Source organism: Panulirus ornatus, chromosome 61 (assembly GCF_036320965.1).
Source record: "Panulirus ornatus isolate Po-2019 chromosome 61, ASM3632096v1, whole genome shotgun sequence".
NCBI classification, from domain to species: domain Eukaryota; kingdom Metazoa; phylum Arthropoda; class Malacostraca; order Decapoda; family Palinuridae; genus Panulirus; species Panulirus ornatus.
The window spans coordinates 2,250,137-2,269,908 of record NC_092284.1 but is presented as its reverse complement, the minus strand read 5'-3'; the positions used below and the strand labels follow the sequence as shown (position 1 = coordinate 2,269,908).

The following is a 19,772-nucleotide window of genomic DNA, read 5'->3' as shown; positions in this document are numbered from 1 at the left end:
ACCTATATATCTTCCAAAATTTGTATCAAGCATCTACTTCAATGGAATACTTATGTTGTCTGCACTGCAGCTTAGTTCTTGGGAGTGAAATAAAAATGGGTTGAGATACTGTATAAAAAATATCAAAAAGGCAAAGATACGTTCCATGGCCAAAGGTGAAGCTTTCTACAAGAGATGACCCACATAAAGTTCCCGGATAAATCTTTTTATAAGAGGCATAACTCAAGGCAAATCCAAAAATGTCACAAACCAGATGAACCTCTATGTTAAAAACCAAATTTGAGTTACAAGTCTTATGCCAATCAATTCTCCTGATGATGGGTAACAACCATGAAATTTTTCATGGACAAACAAAGTTTTATTAAAGTCATGAGCTACAACATGTTCCAGGAAAACCTTTACATGCAACATAAAACTCAAACTAAAGTTATGGGTTATTAGCTATTCAGTTCTTTAAATGTTTGGAAAAAAGTGCCATAAAATTTAACAAGTAACCGAGTTATTTCTTAAGCTGACCATGGATAAGTTGAAGGTTACAGCGTGACCCCCAACAATGATGGTCAAAGCAATCCCCACATGTCTGACAGAGACAGGTGTTCTTCAAAAACATCATCCCTAAACATTCTTCTTCACAGTCTTCAACCCAAAAGTTTTCCCTCTCTTTCCGATATACATTCTGCTGACTCAAGTTCTATGAAAAAGGCAATACAGTATCAACACATCTTGTATAACACGACAGACATTAACTTACCAAAACTACTTTACCTTCGGTATCCACAATAACCCTTCATCTAAAACTATCCATAATCACATACACCAACACTTTCTCATCAACTAAAGCTATCCATAATCATAAATTCCAAAACCATTCCACATTCACTATACTATACACCTATATCCTACTTAAATTGCTTTGCCTTTGGTATCCAAAAATCTTCCTTCATCTAAAGCTATTCATAATTATAAACGTGAGAACCATTCCACATTCACTATACTATATACCTGGAATTGAGTGAACAAACGTTTAATGGTATATCAACACAAGAGGGTTACTCACAGCTGAAAGAGAAAAGCATTCATATGGGATGCATCAGATGAAATGTAAAATACATACAGTATATAATACTTATTCACATATATCCATTCAAAAGGATGCAGTGTGACTGTAACTATAGGACAGAACCATAAATCAATGAAAGTAAAGTCCCTGGGCAACTGAAAACAACTGATTTACTTAGTATTCAAAGTAACTCTGCCAAATCATCAATGTCTATCTTAATCTCACTCTTCCCTCCACCCAGCAACCCTTGATCCCATTCCAGATTCTATTTTCTATCAAATAATTCCTGCTCATGTTACTCTCTGCTCCCTGCATGCCTTACGAGCTGTCACAAAAAATCATAGTTTCATGTTGTATCACTTTTATCATGAGATTCCAAACTCTTACACAAAGTAACTCAAAATGATATAAATCCGTCCTTTCTCTTATATGCAGCAACATATGATTACAGTACCCTATTAAGAGGATTGACAGGTCTGCAGATATGATGAACTGGTCTTTGTAAAGTCTGAGATATGGACACCACCTATCTCTCCAACATTACTAACATCAATTCAGCATGTCACAAAAGCCCTCATGCCCTAGTTATGTGCATAATGAAAAATGTGAACACTTACTCCTCATCTGTCCTCCACTCACCTCACACAAACACACACACACCACACCAACACACTTACTGACATGTCGTCATGCCCTATAAACATGGACAGCTTCACGAGAGTTACAGGAGCCCTAGAGAAAGGAATCCTAGGGCAGCTAAGAAATGGGATGAGGTAACCAAAAGTTAACAAATTTTGTGAAATGCATCTGGGAGATCTGAGAAATCAATACTCAAGATTCTTACCTAGCTGGTTTTTGCATATATACATAAGTTTCTCTGCAGACTGGATCTTCGTGGCACAACAGCGCTTGATGTAGGGGTCCATCTTCCCGGCTATGAGGAAAAAAATCAAAGGTTAGGCAATGATGTCCATACAACAGTTAACTTAAGTTGATACTTAAATAGGGTTTTAAATAGCTTCCTCAGTATTATCTTTAAACCATGGCTTCTTGAACCATTTTAAACTGCCAAAGGTTTTTGGCAATGCTGTTTCAGCCACCAAATGAAGAATGGAAAAGAAAAATGCAACTGGATCTTCTAAGCCTATAGACAAGTACTGCTGTAAATACATGCCACAGGGGGCAGTGATCTGGTGTAGGGAAGAAGATAGTGTGTACGTTATCTCTTTCTTTTCCTTCATGCATCTGTGCTATTTTCTGTGGGATGGTGGTTGTGTAGGGAATGGATAAAATTAAGTATGAATATGGAACGATGGGGTGAAAAAGTTCTTGAGCAATCGGGGCCTAAACATACAGGAGGGTGAGAGGCATGCAAGGAATAGAGTGAACTGGAACGATGTGGTATACCAGGGTTGATGTGCTGTCAATGGATTGAACCAGGGCATGTGAAGCATCTGGGGTACACCATGGAAAGGTCTGTGTTGCCTGGATGTGGATAGGGAGCTGTGGTTTTGGTGCATTACACACGACAGCTAAAGACCGAGTGTGAACAAATGGGGCCTTTTTGTCTGTATTCCTGGCGCTACCTCGATGAAGCAAGGGATAGCAATGCCGTTTTCCTGTGGGTCGGGATAGCGACAGGAATGGATGAAGGCAAGCAAGTATGAATATATATATGTACGTAATATCTGAGTATGTGTATGTATATGTATGTAAGTGTGTATGTGGGCGTTTATGTAAATATACGTATATACACATGTACATATTCATACTTACTACCTTTATCCATTCCCGTCGCCACCCTGCCACACATGAAACAGCATCCCCCCAACCAAGGTGTAATGCACTGAAACCACAGTTCCCTTTCAACATCCAGGCCTCACAGACTTTTCCATGGTTTACCCCAATATACAATTCAGCAGTCCTAAAAATATGTAACACTAAGTACCATTTCAACAGTCCAAAAACATACTTAACATTAAGCAACACTTCAAAAGTGACACTCCCAAAAAAACTTTTATGATTCTAAACTAAAGCCTTTTACTCAATTCTTATAATGCTCAAATAAGGACTACAACCTTAAAGAGAATGAGATCTACAGATTTTTACTTAACATGACAATTTACTTTCCATTTTTGCTTTTTGGGTCAAAACTTCAATTTAGCTCAGAGTCAATTACTATCATTTGGCATCACAGAATTCAGAGAATGTCTGGTATGTCCAAGGAATTCTAAAACTTGCATTATACACGAGACTCTCTTGCTGCAGCCACAGACTTACCAAAGGGAATGGGCATTGACAAATAGGATATTGGGATATTGACAAATAGTATCATACCTTGGCCATGCAATAATACTAAGGTGAACTGGCCATGCCCCATGTGAATTAAGCTCCTCAGCTAGATGTAGTATGGCTGAGAGAGCCCAAGAAGAGATTGCTAGTGTTGCTCTTACCTTTGAAAGGCATGAAGGAGGCATCGTCAATGAACTCGGTTTGTTCAATAACTTGGAAGATGAATTCGAAGCCATCGTCTGATAATCGCGCCACCTCTCCCCAGTAGAGAAAGTGGTCATTGTTCACCACTCGTCCACTGAAGTCCGTCTGTGAGGGGAAAAGCATTAGTTGAAATTTATCAACTTTGACAGGGTTATCAAAAACATATCAATAAAGAGTGCAGCTCAACCTTCAATTTTCCCATAGAAATGACAGGAATGAGTCAAAATTTTCACCCACACTTAATAAGTATGGCTTCTTTTCCCAAACCCTACACCAGTAGTTTCTAGCAATCCCTGAGTAACTACACTAAACAGTTATAATAATTTCAAATTCTTTACAAACTCGTGGCTTCCCATAACAGACCGTGACCTGACAAATCCCTACTCATTATCCTGATCTTGTTGTCCATACTCAGCATGCATTGTTCCATGTGGGAAACTCTAAGTGATCTAAATACAAACTTTTAATACCTTTAACTATTTTGTGGCTTTCTGTTTTTAAATGTGGTAAAATATAGCCTCTAAGCATACAGCTAGTAATGTGAGTGGTGCTATCCCAAAAAGGACAAGGAAAAAGATGTGTTTTGAGCAAAAAGTGGCCTCAGTTGATCGTCTTGCATTTAGAGAAAGTTCAGCATCTGCTGCAAGGCATTTTGGTGTTACTGTTTCAACAGTGGAAACTATAAAGATGTAACAAGTTTTTGAAATATGCTTACTTTAATCATGATGTGTTCACTATTCAACTTAAGGCATGTGTCTTAAAGGACATCACCACCAACACTCCATTCCACATATGCCTACTTCCTCGTCAAGACCAACAGGATCCTCTAAGAACATAACCCCCATGGTTGGCAAAGGGTTTGCTGTAGAACATAGTTGAGCAACAAAAGGAGATTCACTTTTGTAACTTAAGTAAGCATGTACTTTTCATAAATTATTGTAGACCAGAACATGCCATCTCTCAATATTCAAATGTTTTAAAAATGTCCTAACAGCAGTTCAGACTATGCAGATGATACAGAAAACAAATGGATTACAAAAATATTTATCACTGATAAGTCTCATTAAACTTCTAGAGGTAACATCTATTCATCTTTCCTTTAGGTATAACACATGGTACATCAATTGAGAAAAAAAAACTATCATATGCAGAGGGGATATTATTTACCTGGAGATTATTTCTGATGTCTTCTATTCCATCTCCAGCTCAGACATCTGCATTGAATTGCTAGTCAACCAAACTTTTGAAAGCCATGTACCACAGGCCTAAGTGTCCACTACAGCCTGGCTAGTCTGGTACACTGTAAATTATTTATCCAGGATCTCAAAATTTCTCCACTAATATTTCTCAATAGTGTTTCTGATGGCTACAAGCAATATGTTGAACAATCTGCATATATATTCATGGTGCTTTTTCTTATGCTTAATGCATCTTCTGATTTCAACAGTAGTATTGAATATACATTCTACAAGCCATATCCAATCAAATAAAGACTTTTCTCTTATTGAACATAAGGAGAAGTAATTTTTCATTGCACTCCAAGAGCCATATTTTCCAGGATTTCCCACGAGTAAAATCATCTTTTTCTTCCATTTACATTCCAGAGAGAACCACAAAGCCTTGGTGCTTTCAGCCAATCCCAACACTTCAAAGTTTTCACCAAAGTCATATCAAGCTGTGACAAACCTTTACGAATTTTCTAACTCAAAAATTCTACCTGTGCTGGAAGGTGATACTAATACATAAAGCAACCTATTCTGGAGAAAGTATGTAAGGTGCCATAGATCTCAGCATATCCTTATTATCAATATAATAACTGAGGAGTGACAATGAGATAACCAAAGTAATCAAGTCTGGAGATTATATGTGGGGTGCCAAAGATCCCAGTTCATCCTTATTATCAACATAATCATGCGTGACAATGAAACAATTACCAAAAGAATCTAATCTGGAGATCACATGAGGGGCACCAAAAATATCCATACATCCCTATCATAAGTATAATCATACGCGAGTCATAGTGAAACTATAACCAATAGTTTGACGACCTATTTAAGCTACATGCATATATAGACACAAAAAGCCTGTTCACATAAAATCTATAAAAATGAGAAATGATCAACAGTTAGATGCCAGCCCAATGGTCTTGGCCCATCCTCATTACTGACAATTTTTGGCGAATGATAATCAGTGATGACTGATACACACCAGGTGTGATTTAGATGCATGAATTTGTGTACTATGATGAAGAATGTCAAAGCATGGACAAAAACACTTTGATAACATTTAGTAAGGCATATATATCTAACATAATACAAAAAGTTACCAAGGAAAACGAATAGCCACAGACCAACGGGTTCTTTTGGAGATGTTGCACTAAAAGTGTAAAAAAAAAAGTAAAGCAGACAGATGACTTAACGAAACAAAATTGATATCTATGGCAGTGCAAACAATATCACTCTTGTTTCCCTAAATTACTCTTACCAGTAAATCACTCCACATCAAGAAATCCTGCTGCAGAAAAAAAATATATATATATATTCATTGGTATGAGTGGAATCTGACTAATCTAGCCCTAAACACTTCTCTGGAGAAGACTGTCAGACCCTTTGATAATCTTTGTATCAAATCATCTCAGTCCGGGAATCATCTCACTGTACTCTCTACCTTAGTGTTCTTTCAAGTAGAGATTAACCCCACCTAAAAGCAAAAAATGACTGCCTTTTTTCATTTCCTGTCACTTAAATAAAGTGTACCCTAATATTGCATATTTGGAAGCTAATTCCCATTTTTGATATCTGGTCTATCTGGTCACCTCAATTCAGAGATACTATACCTGAAGGTTTGCTCATGGATCAATGAACAAGCTGGCAAACGGTACTTATGTGAAAACTGCAAAGTGCACAGTATTACTTACTGTCGACACCATTGCAGATGTCCCAGACATGAACCAGCAATTCAATTTCCAACTTATAATATAACTGACATTATTTGCACTTTCACAGATGTCAGATTCATAAGTATTTCTTATCAAATTATATTTCCTTTGTAGATTCATAAGTATTTCTTATCAAATCATGTTTCCTTTGTTTTTTATTCTTGCACACTACAGCTTCATAAGGACAGAATGGTTGCTGCGTAAGGTGGAAAAACACCTTACACCCATCAAAGCCTGTAAATGCTTATCCAGGGCTTTCTTAAATATGGGGCCCAGGGTTTTAAAGTGTATATGATGATACAGTCTCTCCCAACTGTACTCCAGAGAGTGCAGCCTCGTCGATTTCATTCGTTTCCCTGTGAAAGATCCTTGAAGACTAATATTCTGTAATGTTCCCCATCTTGTTTATACAGTGATGTTAGCACAGAGCAGTATTTTACCTATGAGAGTATTTAGTGCCTTGAACAGCATCATGTTTTTCTTTTCATTTGTCTCTAAAGTCTGCAACATCCATCCTCTTATCTTTTTAGAAGATGCATGTTCTCTTGTAATTATTGAAGGTTAATATCATTGACATTATCAGTCCAAGGTCTGCAAGATCCATTCAATCACCTTTTGAAATGGAAACTGTTGCTTTGTTTTGTTCACCAAAGGTAAGGTAATCAAACATTATTACTTTGAGGTCCTTCACTGGATCCAAAGATAATACAAGAATGCCTCCGTCCATCAGGTATTCTGTCCTGTTCTTAATTTCTTCACCATCTCCATACTGAAGAAATTTAACTTATTTTCAACATGTAATATTAGGGGATTACTGTTTACAAAGAAGTTGTATGAGTCACTTTCTTTAAGGTGGATTTCAACACACACAACTCCAATTCATATTGTTTTTTAGTATTTCACTCATGTGCTGACAATCATCCAAAAAAGTGCCCTCTTCTGTTCATGGGCGAATGGAGTTAGTGGTCATTTGATGTGTTCTACACAAGTTTTAAGTAGGGTTTATCTCATTCCAATAATGGCTCTTTCCCTGCCTCCCAGTTGGCAATTCAAGCCTGTGGTCAATGTATGCCTGTCTGTTTGACGTTTGCTTTCCTTTGCAAGGCGAGATGTGGCTTTTTTGAAGGCATGCAATCCCTTTTATCCTCCTATATAGGAGTCATCCTGCTCGTTCTGCTCTCTACATTATGTACTTTGTTCTCACTGGTATATGTCTGGAGCTTTACATGGGCATGCATTTTATACAATGATGTTTTAGTACTAAGCAGGGTCTCCCACTGTATCAAAGGAATTTGAGATCAAATTTTCCCCTTTTTATCGGATTGCTATCAAAATCCTTGGGCCCTGGATGTTCAGGGGTATTTTCTCTTTGTGTTTATCCTACCTTTTGATTTTACTGGTAGTATTTGACAGTCTTTCATGCATATTGTGCCAAAAGGGAAATATTTTTGACAACAGGTTTGGGACCATACCTTCTATGATTTTCAAAGTGTAGGTGATAATATACCTCCAAATTTCATCCAAGACAGTACTGACTCAATGATTTCCAATCACTCCCAGTAGTTCAGGTCATGTCAATACAGGCCATGAAGTATCTGAGAATGCTTTCTCGCTCAGAAATTTCACCTGTCAGAACACCAGAGTATTTTATACGTAGAAATATTAGTGCCCTGAACAGAGTCATCACTGGTTTTTCCTCCTTTGTCTTGAAGGCCCAGAGAATCTATCTCATCTTTTTGGAAAAGGCAACTGCTGCCTTTTTCCCATTTGTTGAAGGTGAGGTTACCGAACGTTATGACCCAAAGTTCTTTCACCCTGTTCAACTAAGATGGTGCCTTTGTCCAATCTGCTATTCTACACCATTTTCAACTTCTAAATTTTCATCCAGTTAGAACTTAGCCCCACAGAGAAGCATGTTTTCGGTTCCCCAAAGGAAGATTTTGTCCATGTTGGCTTGCAGTTTTTCAGTGTCTTTTACTCGTGAGATTTTCATATCTTCATATCTATTGTACTATTAACTGCAAAGGATGATATCAAACTGGTATATGTCTGTGTAAATATCAGATACATGAATAAGGAACAAAAGGGTCACAGGTACAGTTCTGTGGGGGACTTGGCTAAAAAGGTGTATAACCATCTTCCAATTTTACCTGTTATTCCCATCTCTATCATTCTAAGTTCTGTGACATTCATCAAGACCTTTGGTGAAGTCTACATATATTACATACCCACTTACCTGCCTTAAAGCAACTGCACGAGATAAAATGCCTACCCTGTCAATCATTTGTTGGGTGGTTCACACTGAAGCACTAATACATACCATGGGTCATATGAAAATCAAAGGTGAAAGAATGAATGTTGTAAAGAAAGCTGACTCACCTGTGAAAGGACGGAGATGTGGTCGACATAGTATTGGTCAGCCTGGGGCTTGGTGAAGCGGTTACACAGACATGACTTGCCCAGGCCTGTCACACCCTTCTCTCTCTCCCCACCTGAAACACCGACCACGGACACCACCACTTGTCTGGCAGCGTCGCCGCCTCGCCGAGCCATGCCCACCCACGCCACGGGCTCTGAAGCCCACGCTACGGGAGGCCAGCCCAGGCTCACACACTACTCGGTACACCCATCATGTATGTACGGTAACACCAACACCCACACCCATGGCTGCCTATGCTACTGCCACCACCAAACTTTAAACTTTTTTATGCTTTTAATATGGGTAAAATCACAACACACTCCAACTACTGCCCCTATGACCTGGGCCAGAGGCCTTGGCCCTTTTCTAGAGGGCTCTCCTCTTTGCACAATTTAAACAAAAATCAACAACACTCAACCATTAAACTTTCCAGGATTTTCTACTTTCACAATAGACATGGATTTTCTAACACACACTAGTCACTTGTGTATTTGCATTCAGTCTCGATGACGATGCTGAGAGCAGTTTACTAGCATGTTTGTGGGGTGATCAGGCCGGGGCCAGGCAGAAGGCCATGGGTGCTTTTGGACTAGAAAGATGAAAGGTAGGCTGATGTGGGTGTGAGAGGACCAGTGGGCGTGACGTATGGGTGTTGACTGTCTGTAGGCTGCCCACTGGAGGCAGCTGGATATCTAACCGCCTACAATCATCCTGCAATATCTGTGGACAAAGCGAAAAAAGGCTTTCATTGGTTTCCATTACTGGCTTTGCAAAAAATCATTAATATTACAGGAAACAGTAACAAATGAGACAAGCATAATGGTGACAGTAAGGCTAAGTTGTATATAAACAAATCATACTATTAAGCTACTTCCATCTAATTTGTCCTTTTGATTATTCATGAAAGATCTCTTCACAGACTTCAATGTCTACCAATATTGTATAATAAGACAAAAGTTTTTACTGAAACAGGTGTAACAAATAACCAAACACTGAATACTACACTACTCAGTGATTCTCCTAAACAATAGAGAGAAGTTCAAACAGAATGATCACAATCTTTTCAACATAATTCTTAAAGGTTTTCCTTAGCAATATCATTTGACCCAGCAAACTTTGTTAAGCATTTCAATTACCTCTGATCAATATCCTAAGGGTATAAAAGGTAAAGCTCACTTCCATTCTTGCCGAGTTTTCATTTTGCATAAGCTGGGTGGCGAGACATGAATAATAGGGTACCCAAATCAGCACTGAGTGTGCTACTTGTAATACCATAAAACATCCAGAATAAAAATTTGCTGCATATTCTTGAAAATTCATTGAATGATTCCCTGAATACCATTCAATCTTTGGCACGTATTTACAAAAACATAAGGAAATTCAAAAGAAGGATCATGAGGGTAAGAGGCATACAGTCACAAACATAAAAAAACATGTAAAAACTGTCATTAAAAACTGTTAGCAACTGCACTTTCAGCTACCATGTCATAACTCTGTTCTAACATAAATGCATTGTACAAGCATGACAAAAAAAAAAAATTGAAAACTTACATGAAGAATAAAGGCTACAGGGTAATCTCATCATCAACAAATATGGGGTTACATCATGCTATGAAGCAATTATACAGTTAGCCATTCAGAACATTGTCTGAGGCCTCTGTTTATATTGGTCAAGCGCTATCAAAGCACTGAATAAAACTTTTGCTGTATATCTACTCTAACTAGGGTTAAATGAACAAAGTCAAAAGATAAACAGGGAACATGATTATACATACAATATATCATTCTTTACAAACAAAAAATACATACACATGCAGTGGAATATTGCAATCTAAATTCAATGCATCATATGATTCACATACTCAGGGATAAAGCCACTCAATCCTTGCTATACTATGGTCAAGCATCATGGAGATCCTTAAGGTGAATATAGCAACACAAGAAAATAGCATTCACACCACAGGAACAACCCATCATTCCATATAACACTACAGCATGTGAGGCCACCGTATATCATCTATCATACTTAACCATGGTTTCCTGCGTTAGCGAGGTAGCGCCAGGAAACAGACAAAGAATGGCCCATCCATTCATATACACATACATATATACATAAACGCCCATGCACACACATATACATACATATCAACATATAAACATACATATACATATTCCTACTTGCTTGCCTTCATCCATTCCTGTTGCTAATGCACACTCGCTATTTCCTGCTTCAGAGAGCTAGCGTTAAGAACAGAGGACTCAGCCTTAGAGGGAATATCCTCATTCGGCCCCCTTTTCCCTTCCTTCTTTTGGAAAATTATAAAAATAGGAGGGGAGGATTTCAAGCCCCACTGTCCCTCCCCTTTTAGTTGCCTTACATGACATGCTAGGAATGCGTGGGAAGCATTCGTTCTCCCCTATCCCTAGGGGGGAAGCGATACTGTTTCCTGTGGGACGGGGTAGCACCAGGAATGGATGACGGCAAGCAAATATGAATATGTACATGTGTATATATGTATATGTCTATGTATGTACATGTGTATGAGTTGATATGTATATGTACATGTGCACGTATGGGTGTATGCATATATATATATATATATATATATATATATATATATATATATATATATATATATATACAGAAGTGGATCATAGGGTGGGGGAGGGGGCGAAAATTCTGGGGGCCTTGAAGAATGTGTGGAAGTCGAGAACATTATCTCGGAAAGCAAAAATGGGTATGTTTGAAGGAATAGTGGTTCCAACAATGTTGTATGGTTGCGAGGCGTGGGCTATGGATAGAGTTGTGCGCAGGAGGATGGATGTGCTGGAAATGAGATGTTTGAGGACAATGTGTGGTGTGAGGTGGTTTGATCGAGTGAGTAACGTAAGGGTAAGAGAGATGTGTGGAAATAAAAAGAGCGTGGTTGAGAGAGCAGAAGAGGGTGTTTTGAAGTGGTTTGGGCACATGGAGAGGATGAGTGAGGAAAGATTGACCAAGAGGATATATGTGTCGGAGGTGGAGGGAGCAAGGAGAAGAGGGAGACCAAATTGGAGGTGGAAATATGGAGTGAAAAAGATTTCGTGTGATCGGGGCCTGAACATGCAGGAGGGTGAAAGGAGGGCAAGGAATAGAGTGAATTGAGCGATGTGGTATACCGGGGTTGACGTGCTGTCAGTGGATTGAATCAAGGCATGTGAAGCGTCTGGGGTAAACCATGGAAAGCTGTGTAGGTATGTATATTTGCGTGTGTGGACGTATGTATATACATGTGTATGGGGGGGGTTGGGCCATTTCTTTCGTCTGTTTCCTTGCGCTACCTCGCAAACGCGGGAGACAGCGACAAAGTATGAAAAAAAAAAAAATATAGAGAGCGGATGGGCCATGCTTTCTTTGTCTGTTTCCTGGCGCTACCTCGCTGACGTGGGAAGCAGCAATCAAATATAAGAAATAATATATATATATATATATATATATATATATATATATATATATATATATATATATTATTAATTTGCATCACAATACTGTATTAGAAGAGGCAGGGGAAACATAAGTCATATTTACTGAGCAGTGAGGTGCAAAATTTCTCTAACCTCAAGCTAAGCTGCCCCTTCTCTCTCTCTCTCTCTCTCTCTCTCTCTCTCTCTCTCTCTCTCTCTCTCTCTCTCTCTCTCTCTCTCTGAGTAACACCCCCCCTCCCCTAACAATACGAACTAGGGAGTATGATGATTATGAGGGAGGTGCAGGGGTAGGCTGGGAGAGGCCAGGGGTCAGGGAGAAGAGGACAGCTAAAGTTGCCCTCCCCCTCCCTCCTCCCTCTTCAGGCACCCCGTTGGGGGAGGGGGGGGAGTGCCAGCTTCAAGGTCCCCACTCAGGAGGAGAGGCAAGCACCATCCTAAGCACATGCCACGAGGGGGGGGGGGGGGGGGGGAAGGGGTTTGGTAGATGCATGAGGACTTGTAAGGCCTACGAGACGACTGTGACCTATACACGACTCACAAACTTAGGAAGCAACACTTACTAGGGGGGGGAAGTGGGGGAGAAGGGGGGGGAGGATGGAAACCCTGCGAGGCGAGATGACATGGACAAGTGTCAGGGGTTGGGGTCGGCCGGGGTGAGACGGGAGACAGACTGGATGAGTGACACCCAGACTCACGGGTGAGGTAGTCTCCCACAGGTCACCCCCTCCCCCCCAAGGAACACGTCACTCACACTCACTCCTTTGTTCGGCCACCTTTACCATCACCTCCAGGTCCGGCCATGCTCACTTCACCAGTGGCCTACCTCATGCACCGGTGGGGGAACCCACCTCATGCACCGGAGGGGGGTGTGGGGTTGTCCTCCTCACACATCACCGGAGCCCACCTCACACACCACAGTACGAGCCCACCTCATGCACGGGAGGGAGGAATTGTCCTCACACATCACTGGGGGCCCCTCACCTCATCTCACCTCACACCACGTGGTGTCACACGTGATCCCCCTGGACAGTGACGACCACTTCTGGTAGCGCACACACATGGCCACCTTAACTATACACCACCCTCAATCACCTTTTACTTTCTCACTCCAATTACCATTTTCCCTCCCCCCTTCTCCAGTGCTTAGGCGAATGGTCAATGCTTCTAGTATTTACCCTACTATGTGTGTGGCGTCATTGCTCTCATCCAAACGCAAAATCCAGGCGAATTTCATAGCCTCTACATCCTTCAAAACACATCGCCAGCAAAGGTTTTTATGAGGACGCATGATAGTCTGGGGGTGCGCAAGCACACACACACACACACACACATGCCATCTTGGCGTGCATAGCAGTATGGAAAATACCCCCCTTCCCCCACCCTATGTCTCTCTGATGTTAAAAGCTTTTTATCACCCCCCTCAAAGCCTTCACTTCCCTGCAGGGGCTGTGTGATGAAATTCCCAACTGCTCTCCATTCTGACGTAGCGACCCTGGACGACCCCCACACGACTCCCTTCGACGTGCCCATTCATCCGCCACGGTCGTAGACGACTCTCGCTGACCTCAAACAATGACCAAGTCTCCTGCATCCCCCCCTCCCCCCCCGATTCGTATGATGGTTGAGAAAAATGCTTCCATTAAAAAAAAAACTCAGTCATATCTCACGGCAGTCCGGGCCAGGGGATCTAGCTATGATACACATGAAAAACAAATGGGGGGAAAACCTGGTTCCTCATCTACGTATCTGGGATTATCCCTCAGTGCAATAATAGGCTGGATAGAATATGCAAATTAAATTTACTGAAGAGAAAGTTACAATTGAGGAGGGTGGGGAGGGAGGGGGGACTGAGGAAAACTAACACGAAGAGTGTGTGGAGGTCCCCAACGTAATGTCTGAATCTCCTATCGGCAAAATAACACCACACCTCCCTCTCGAGTTGAAAATGAAACTCGAACCAAGACTTAATACTTCATTTTCTTTTAGTTTAAAAAATGATGGGACTTTCACCCAACATGTCCCAGAGAAGCAAGGTTGTAAACTGAGACAACAAGCAGAACCCCGCAGCACTGAACAGCCTGGTAGACCAGAAAAACCCCTTACCTCCTCACCACGAGAAAGCCTGGTCACATCCACGTTCAGGTGGACCATGAGAAAACCACTGTGAACCACCTTCAGGTCCAGGTGGACCATGAGAAAACCACTGTGAACCACCTTCAGGTCCAGGTGGGACCATGAGAAAACCACTGTGAACCACCTTCAGGTCCAGGTGGGACCATGAGAAAACCACTGTGAACCACCTTCAGGTCCAGGTGGACCATGAGAAAAACACTGTGAACCACCTTCAGGTCCAGGTGGGACCATGAGAAAACCACTGTGAACCACCTTCAGGTCCAGGTGGGACCATGAGAAAAACACTGTGAACCACCTTCAGGTCCAGGTGGACCATGAGAAAAACACTGTGAACCACCTTCAGGTCCAGGTGGACCATGAGAAAACCACTGTGAACCACCTTCAGGTCCAGGTGGGACCATGAGAAAACCACTGTGAACCACCTTCAGGTCCAGGTGGGACCATGAGAAAACCACTGTGAACCACCTTCAGGTCCAGGTGGACCATGAGAAAAACACTGTGAACCACCTTCAGGTCCAGGTGGGACCATGAGAAAACCACTGTGAACCACCTTCAGGTCCAGGTGGGACCATGAGAAAAACACTGTGAACCACCTTCAGGTCCAGGTGGACCATGAGAAAAACACTGTGAACCACCTTCAGGTCCAGGTGGACCATGAGAAAAACACTGTGAACCACCTTCAGGTCCAGGTGGACCATGAGAAAACCACTGTGAACCACCTTCAGGTCCAGGTGGACCGTGAGAAAATCATTTCAAAATTCTTTTCTCTGAGGATTCGGAGGTTAGGAGGGCCCACAACACTGTCCCACATGATTGTGAAGGTTAGGAGGGCCCACAACACTGTCCTACATGATTCTGAAGGTTAGGAGGGCCCACAACACTGTCCTACATGATTCTGAAGGTTAGGAGGGCCCACAACACTGTCCTACATGATTCTGAAGGTTAGGAGGGCCCACAACACTGTCCTACATGATTCTGAAGGTTAGGAGGGCCCACAACACTGTCCTACATGATTCTGAAGGTTAGGAGGGCCCACAACACTGTCCTACATGATTCTGAAGGTTAGGAGGGCCCACAACACTGTCCCACATGATTGTGAAGGTTAGGAGGGCCCACAACACTGTCCTACATGATTCTGAAGGTTAGGAGGGCCCACAACACTGTCCCACATGATTGTGAAGGTTAGGAGGGCCCACAACACTATCATCTCTTATTCTAAAGGTTATGAGGGCCCACAACACTGTCCCACATGATTGTGAAGGTTAGGAGGGCCCACAACACTGTCCCACATGATTGTGAAGGCTAGGAGGGCCCACAACACTATCCCACATGATTGTGAAGGTTAGGAGGGCCCACAACACTATCATCTCTTATTCTGAAGGTTATGAGGGCCCACAACATTGTCATACAGAATTGTGAAGGTTAGGAGGGCCCACAACACTATCATCTCTTATTCTAAAGGTTATGAGGGCCCACAACACTGTCCCACATGATTGTGAAGGTTAGGAGGGCCCACAACACTGTCCCACATGATTGTGAAGGCTAGGAGGGCCCACAACACTATCCCACATGATTGTGAAGGTTAGGAGGGCCCACAACACTATCATCTCTTATTCTGAAGGTTATGAGGGCCCACAACATTGTCATACAGAATTGTGAAGGTTAGGAGGGCCCACAACACTGTCGTAGATGATTCTGAAGGTTCGGGGGCCCCCCAAAATACCTTAAAACCATCACGTCACGCAACACAATAACCTGAGCATCGTCTGCTGTTCACAACTGCACTGCCTCTCATGATGAACATGGGTTCCGTCACTTCCGGCAAGAATATTACAATAACAATCCCCCAGCCAGCTGTAGCTGGGAGACCTGCTAGGCTGTCTAGCTGTAGCTGGGAGACCTGCCAGGCTGTCTAGCTGTAGCTGGGAGACCTGCCTGACTGTCTAGCTATAGCTGGGAGACCTGCCAAGCTGTCTAGCTGTAGCTGGGAGACCTGCCAAGCTGTCTAGCTGTAGCTGGGAGACCTGCCAGGCTGTCTAGCTATAGCTGGGAGACCTGCCTGACTGTCTAGCTATAGCTGGGAGACCTGCCAAGCTGTCTAGCTGTAGCTGGGAGACCTGCCAAGCTGTCTAGCTGTAGCTGGGAGACCTGCCAAGCTGTCTAGCTGTAGCTGGGAGACCTGCCAAGCTGTCTAGCTGTAGCTGGGAGACCTGCCAAGCTGTCTAGCTGTAGCTGGGAGACCTGCTAGGCTGTCTAGCTGTAGCTGGGAGACCTGCCAGGCTGTCCAGCTGTAGCTGGGAGACCTGCTGGCGGTGTTACATGACCACAGTCACGACAAGCTGGTAATCTCGTGTGTGTGTGTGTGTGTGTGTGTGTGTGTGTGTGTGTGTGTGTGGACACTTGCTTCCGTCTGCGCTGCCTTCCCAAGGTCAAGAGAACCGGTTCCAACTGGTTTATTCACACGGGGGAAAACAAACAAATAAACATGGGGGCTATTTAATAATGTTCAGGTTCTCCTCCACCCTCGTGTGTCCCACGTGACGACAACTGCTGCCCCTTCGACTCGCTGGACCGGACCGGACCGGACTGGACTGGACTGGACCGGGCCAGGGCGTCCAGCACACACAACCGACCCTACACGTCTTGCTGTGTTTACATTAGCAATACGACGCGACTCCCTCGTTTAAGCTGATGTGAAAACTCTCGTTTCCCCCCCTTCCACTCCACGCTGTATCTGAAAACGACCCAACGACCCATTTAAGACGACGGTGCGACACCCCCTCCCCCCCCCCCACCTGTGCATGACGAGACGATCCCATGTGCATGGCGGTACGAGCCTTGTGCATGGCGGTAATAAGGATCATTATATACGATTGTTGAGCACGATTTTTACGTTCCTTGCGCATGACGGTACGATCCTTGAGCCCATTGCGCGTGACGGTACGACCCCCCCCCCCCAGGTACATGGCTGTAAACACCCTGGGTCTGGCCCCCCTGACCGGACCCCGGGGGTGGCGTTCAAGGGGGGGGGGGGAGGAGGGGCGGGCGGTTTTAACATTTGAGACACAACTTAGGCACAAGTTTACACAAGACTCTCTCTCTCTCTCTCTCTCTCTCTCTCTCTCTACATCAACTGACTGTTATATTTCTGTCTTGTGTCTCCCCTGATGATGTGATTATTACACGAAAAAGCACTTGTGAACTTATCGTGTTTCATTTTTCCCCAGTGGACTCATAGGAATATATATATATATATATATATATATATATGGAGACTTTTCGTGCACTACCGGTCCAACTGGTGCCACATGAGAAGCAAGTGTTCATGTCAACCAGTCATGGAATGTAATGATTCAGTCCAAACCCTCTGGACATACAGGTAAACATACAGGGTCGTGACAGCCCTGGCCCTACCCTAGAGAGATCCTAGGACGACCCTAGGTACCACCCTACATAGAGCAGACTCCGCCCTAGGCCCGTCGACACCCTTCCAACCAACCCTTATCCCAAACACCATACCCACACTGGGTCCGCCATGCCCTAGCACCATCCTAGGCTGTCCACGACAACCTAGGCCTACCACACCCTAGGTCCACGACAATCTAGGCCTACCCCACCCTAGGTCCACGACAATCTAGGCCTACCCCACCCTAGGTCCACGACAACCTAGGCCTACCCCACCATAGGTCCACGACAACCTAGGCCTACCACACCCTAGGTCCACGACAACCTAGGCCTACCACACCCTAGGTCCACGACAACCTAGGCCTACCACACCCTAGGTGCACGACCACCTAGGCCTACCACACCCTAGGTCCACGACAACCTAGGCCTACCACACCCTAGGTCCACGACAACCTAGGCCTACCACACCCTAGGTCCACGACCACCTAGGCCTACCACACCCTAGGCTAAAGCCAGCACAGACCCACTACGGTAATGGACAACATCGTATTGATTTCTCATTCATTCAACAGTGGCTGGCGGTGTGTGTGTGTGTGTGTGTGTGTGGGGGGGGGGGGGGGTGAACGCTGGTGGTGGCGACGCCTGAGGTAGAGGGGGGGGTAGGGTAGGGTGGGGGGGTTGAGGGTGAGAGATGCGAACCCTGGCGCTGGGAAGGGAGGGGGGAAGGGACCTCTAAAGGAAAGACGACAACACGCTCATGATTGTGTGGACAAGGAAAGGTGTTCCACCACTCGGCCCCTCTCCACCATTCGGCCCTCTCCAACACCCCGACCCTCTCCACCACTCGGCCCTCTCCAACACCCTACCCACACCCCCGTCCCTCTCCAACACCCAGACCCTCTCCAACACCCTACCCACACCCCCGTCCCTCTCCATCACTCGGCCCTCTCCAACACCCCGCCCCTCTCCAACACCCAGCCCGTCTCGAACACCTCTCAGTGGACGGAAAAGGGAGTATAAACCCCGCCGAGGAACAGCCCACTCCAAACGAGTCCATCATTTCCCCTCCTACTGATTGGAGAGCAGCGCTCCAACCCTCCCTCCCTCTTCCTGAAGGTCGCACACGACCCAGACGACCCTCCCTCCCTCCCCCTTCCTGAAGGTCTCACACGACCCAGACGACCCTCCCTCCCTCTTCCTAAAGGTCACACACGACCCAGACGACCCTCCCTCCCCCTTCATGAAGGTCGCACACGACCCAGACGACCCTCGAGGAACACGACCCTTCGCTAACCACCACCATTATGAACGCACCTCTCCCCAGCAGGATAAAGGAGGAGGTGAACGCCCCTCTCCCCAGCAGGATAAAGGAGGAGGTGAACGCCCCTCTCCCCAGCAGGATAAAGGAGGAGGTGAACGCCCCTCTCCCCAGCAGGATAGAGGAGGAGAACGCACCTCTCCCCAGCAGGATAAAGGAGGAGGTGAACGCCCCTCTCCCCAGCAGGATAGAGGAGGTGAACGCCCCTCTCCCCAGCAGGATAAAGGAGGAGGTGAACGCCCCTCTCCCCAGCAGGATAGAGGAGGAGAACGCACCTCTCCCCAGCAGGATAAAGGAGGAGGTGAACGCCCCTCTCCCCAGCAGGATAGAGGAGGTGAACGCCCCTCTCCCCAGCAGGATAAAGGAGGAGGTGAACGCCCCTCTCCCCAGCAGGATAGAGGAGGTGAACGCCCCTCTCCCCAGCAGGATAGAGGAGGAGAACGCACCTCTCCCCAGCAGGATAAAGGAGGAGGTGAACGCCCCTCTCCCCAGCAGGATAGAGGAGGTGAACGCCCCTCTCCCCAGCAGGATAAAGGAG

General features: G+C 44.4%; 1 protein-coding gene across 1 annotated transcript in view; it reads right to left on the bottom strand.

Annotated features, from left to right (window-relative positions):
- RhoGAPp190 (Rho GTPase-activating protein 190) overlaps window positions 1-19,772 on the bottom strand; it is a 228,577-nt gene that overhangs the window by 182,346 nt on the left and 26,459 nt on the right. Inside the window, exons 2-4 of the mRNA XM_071696915.1 lie at window positions 8,874-9,633; window positions 3,514-3,661; window positions 1,905-1,994 (exon numbers count right to left, since the gene is read on the bottom strand). Coding sequence (XP_071553016.1) covers window positions 1,905-1,994; window positions 3,514-3,661; window positions 8,874-9,047 — 412 coding nt within the window. The 5' untranslated portion in view covers window positions 9,048-9,633. The remainder of the gene's footprint in view (window positions 1-1,904; window positions 1,995-3,513; window positions 3,662-8,873; window positions 9,634-19,772) is intronic.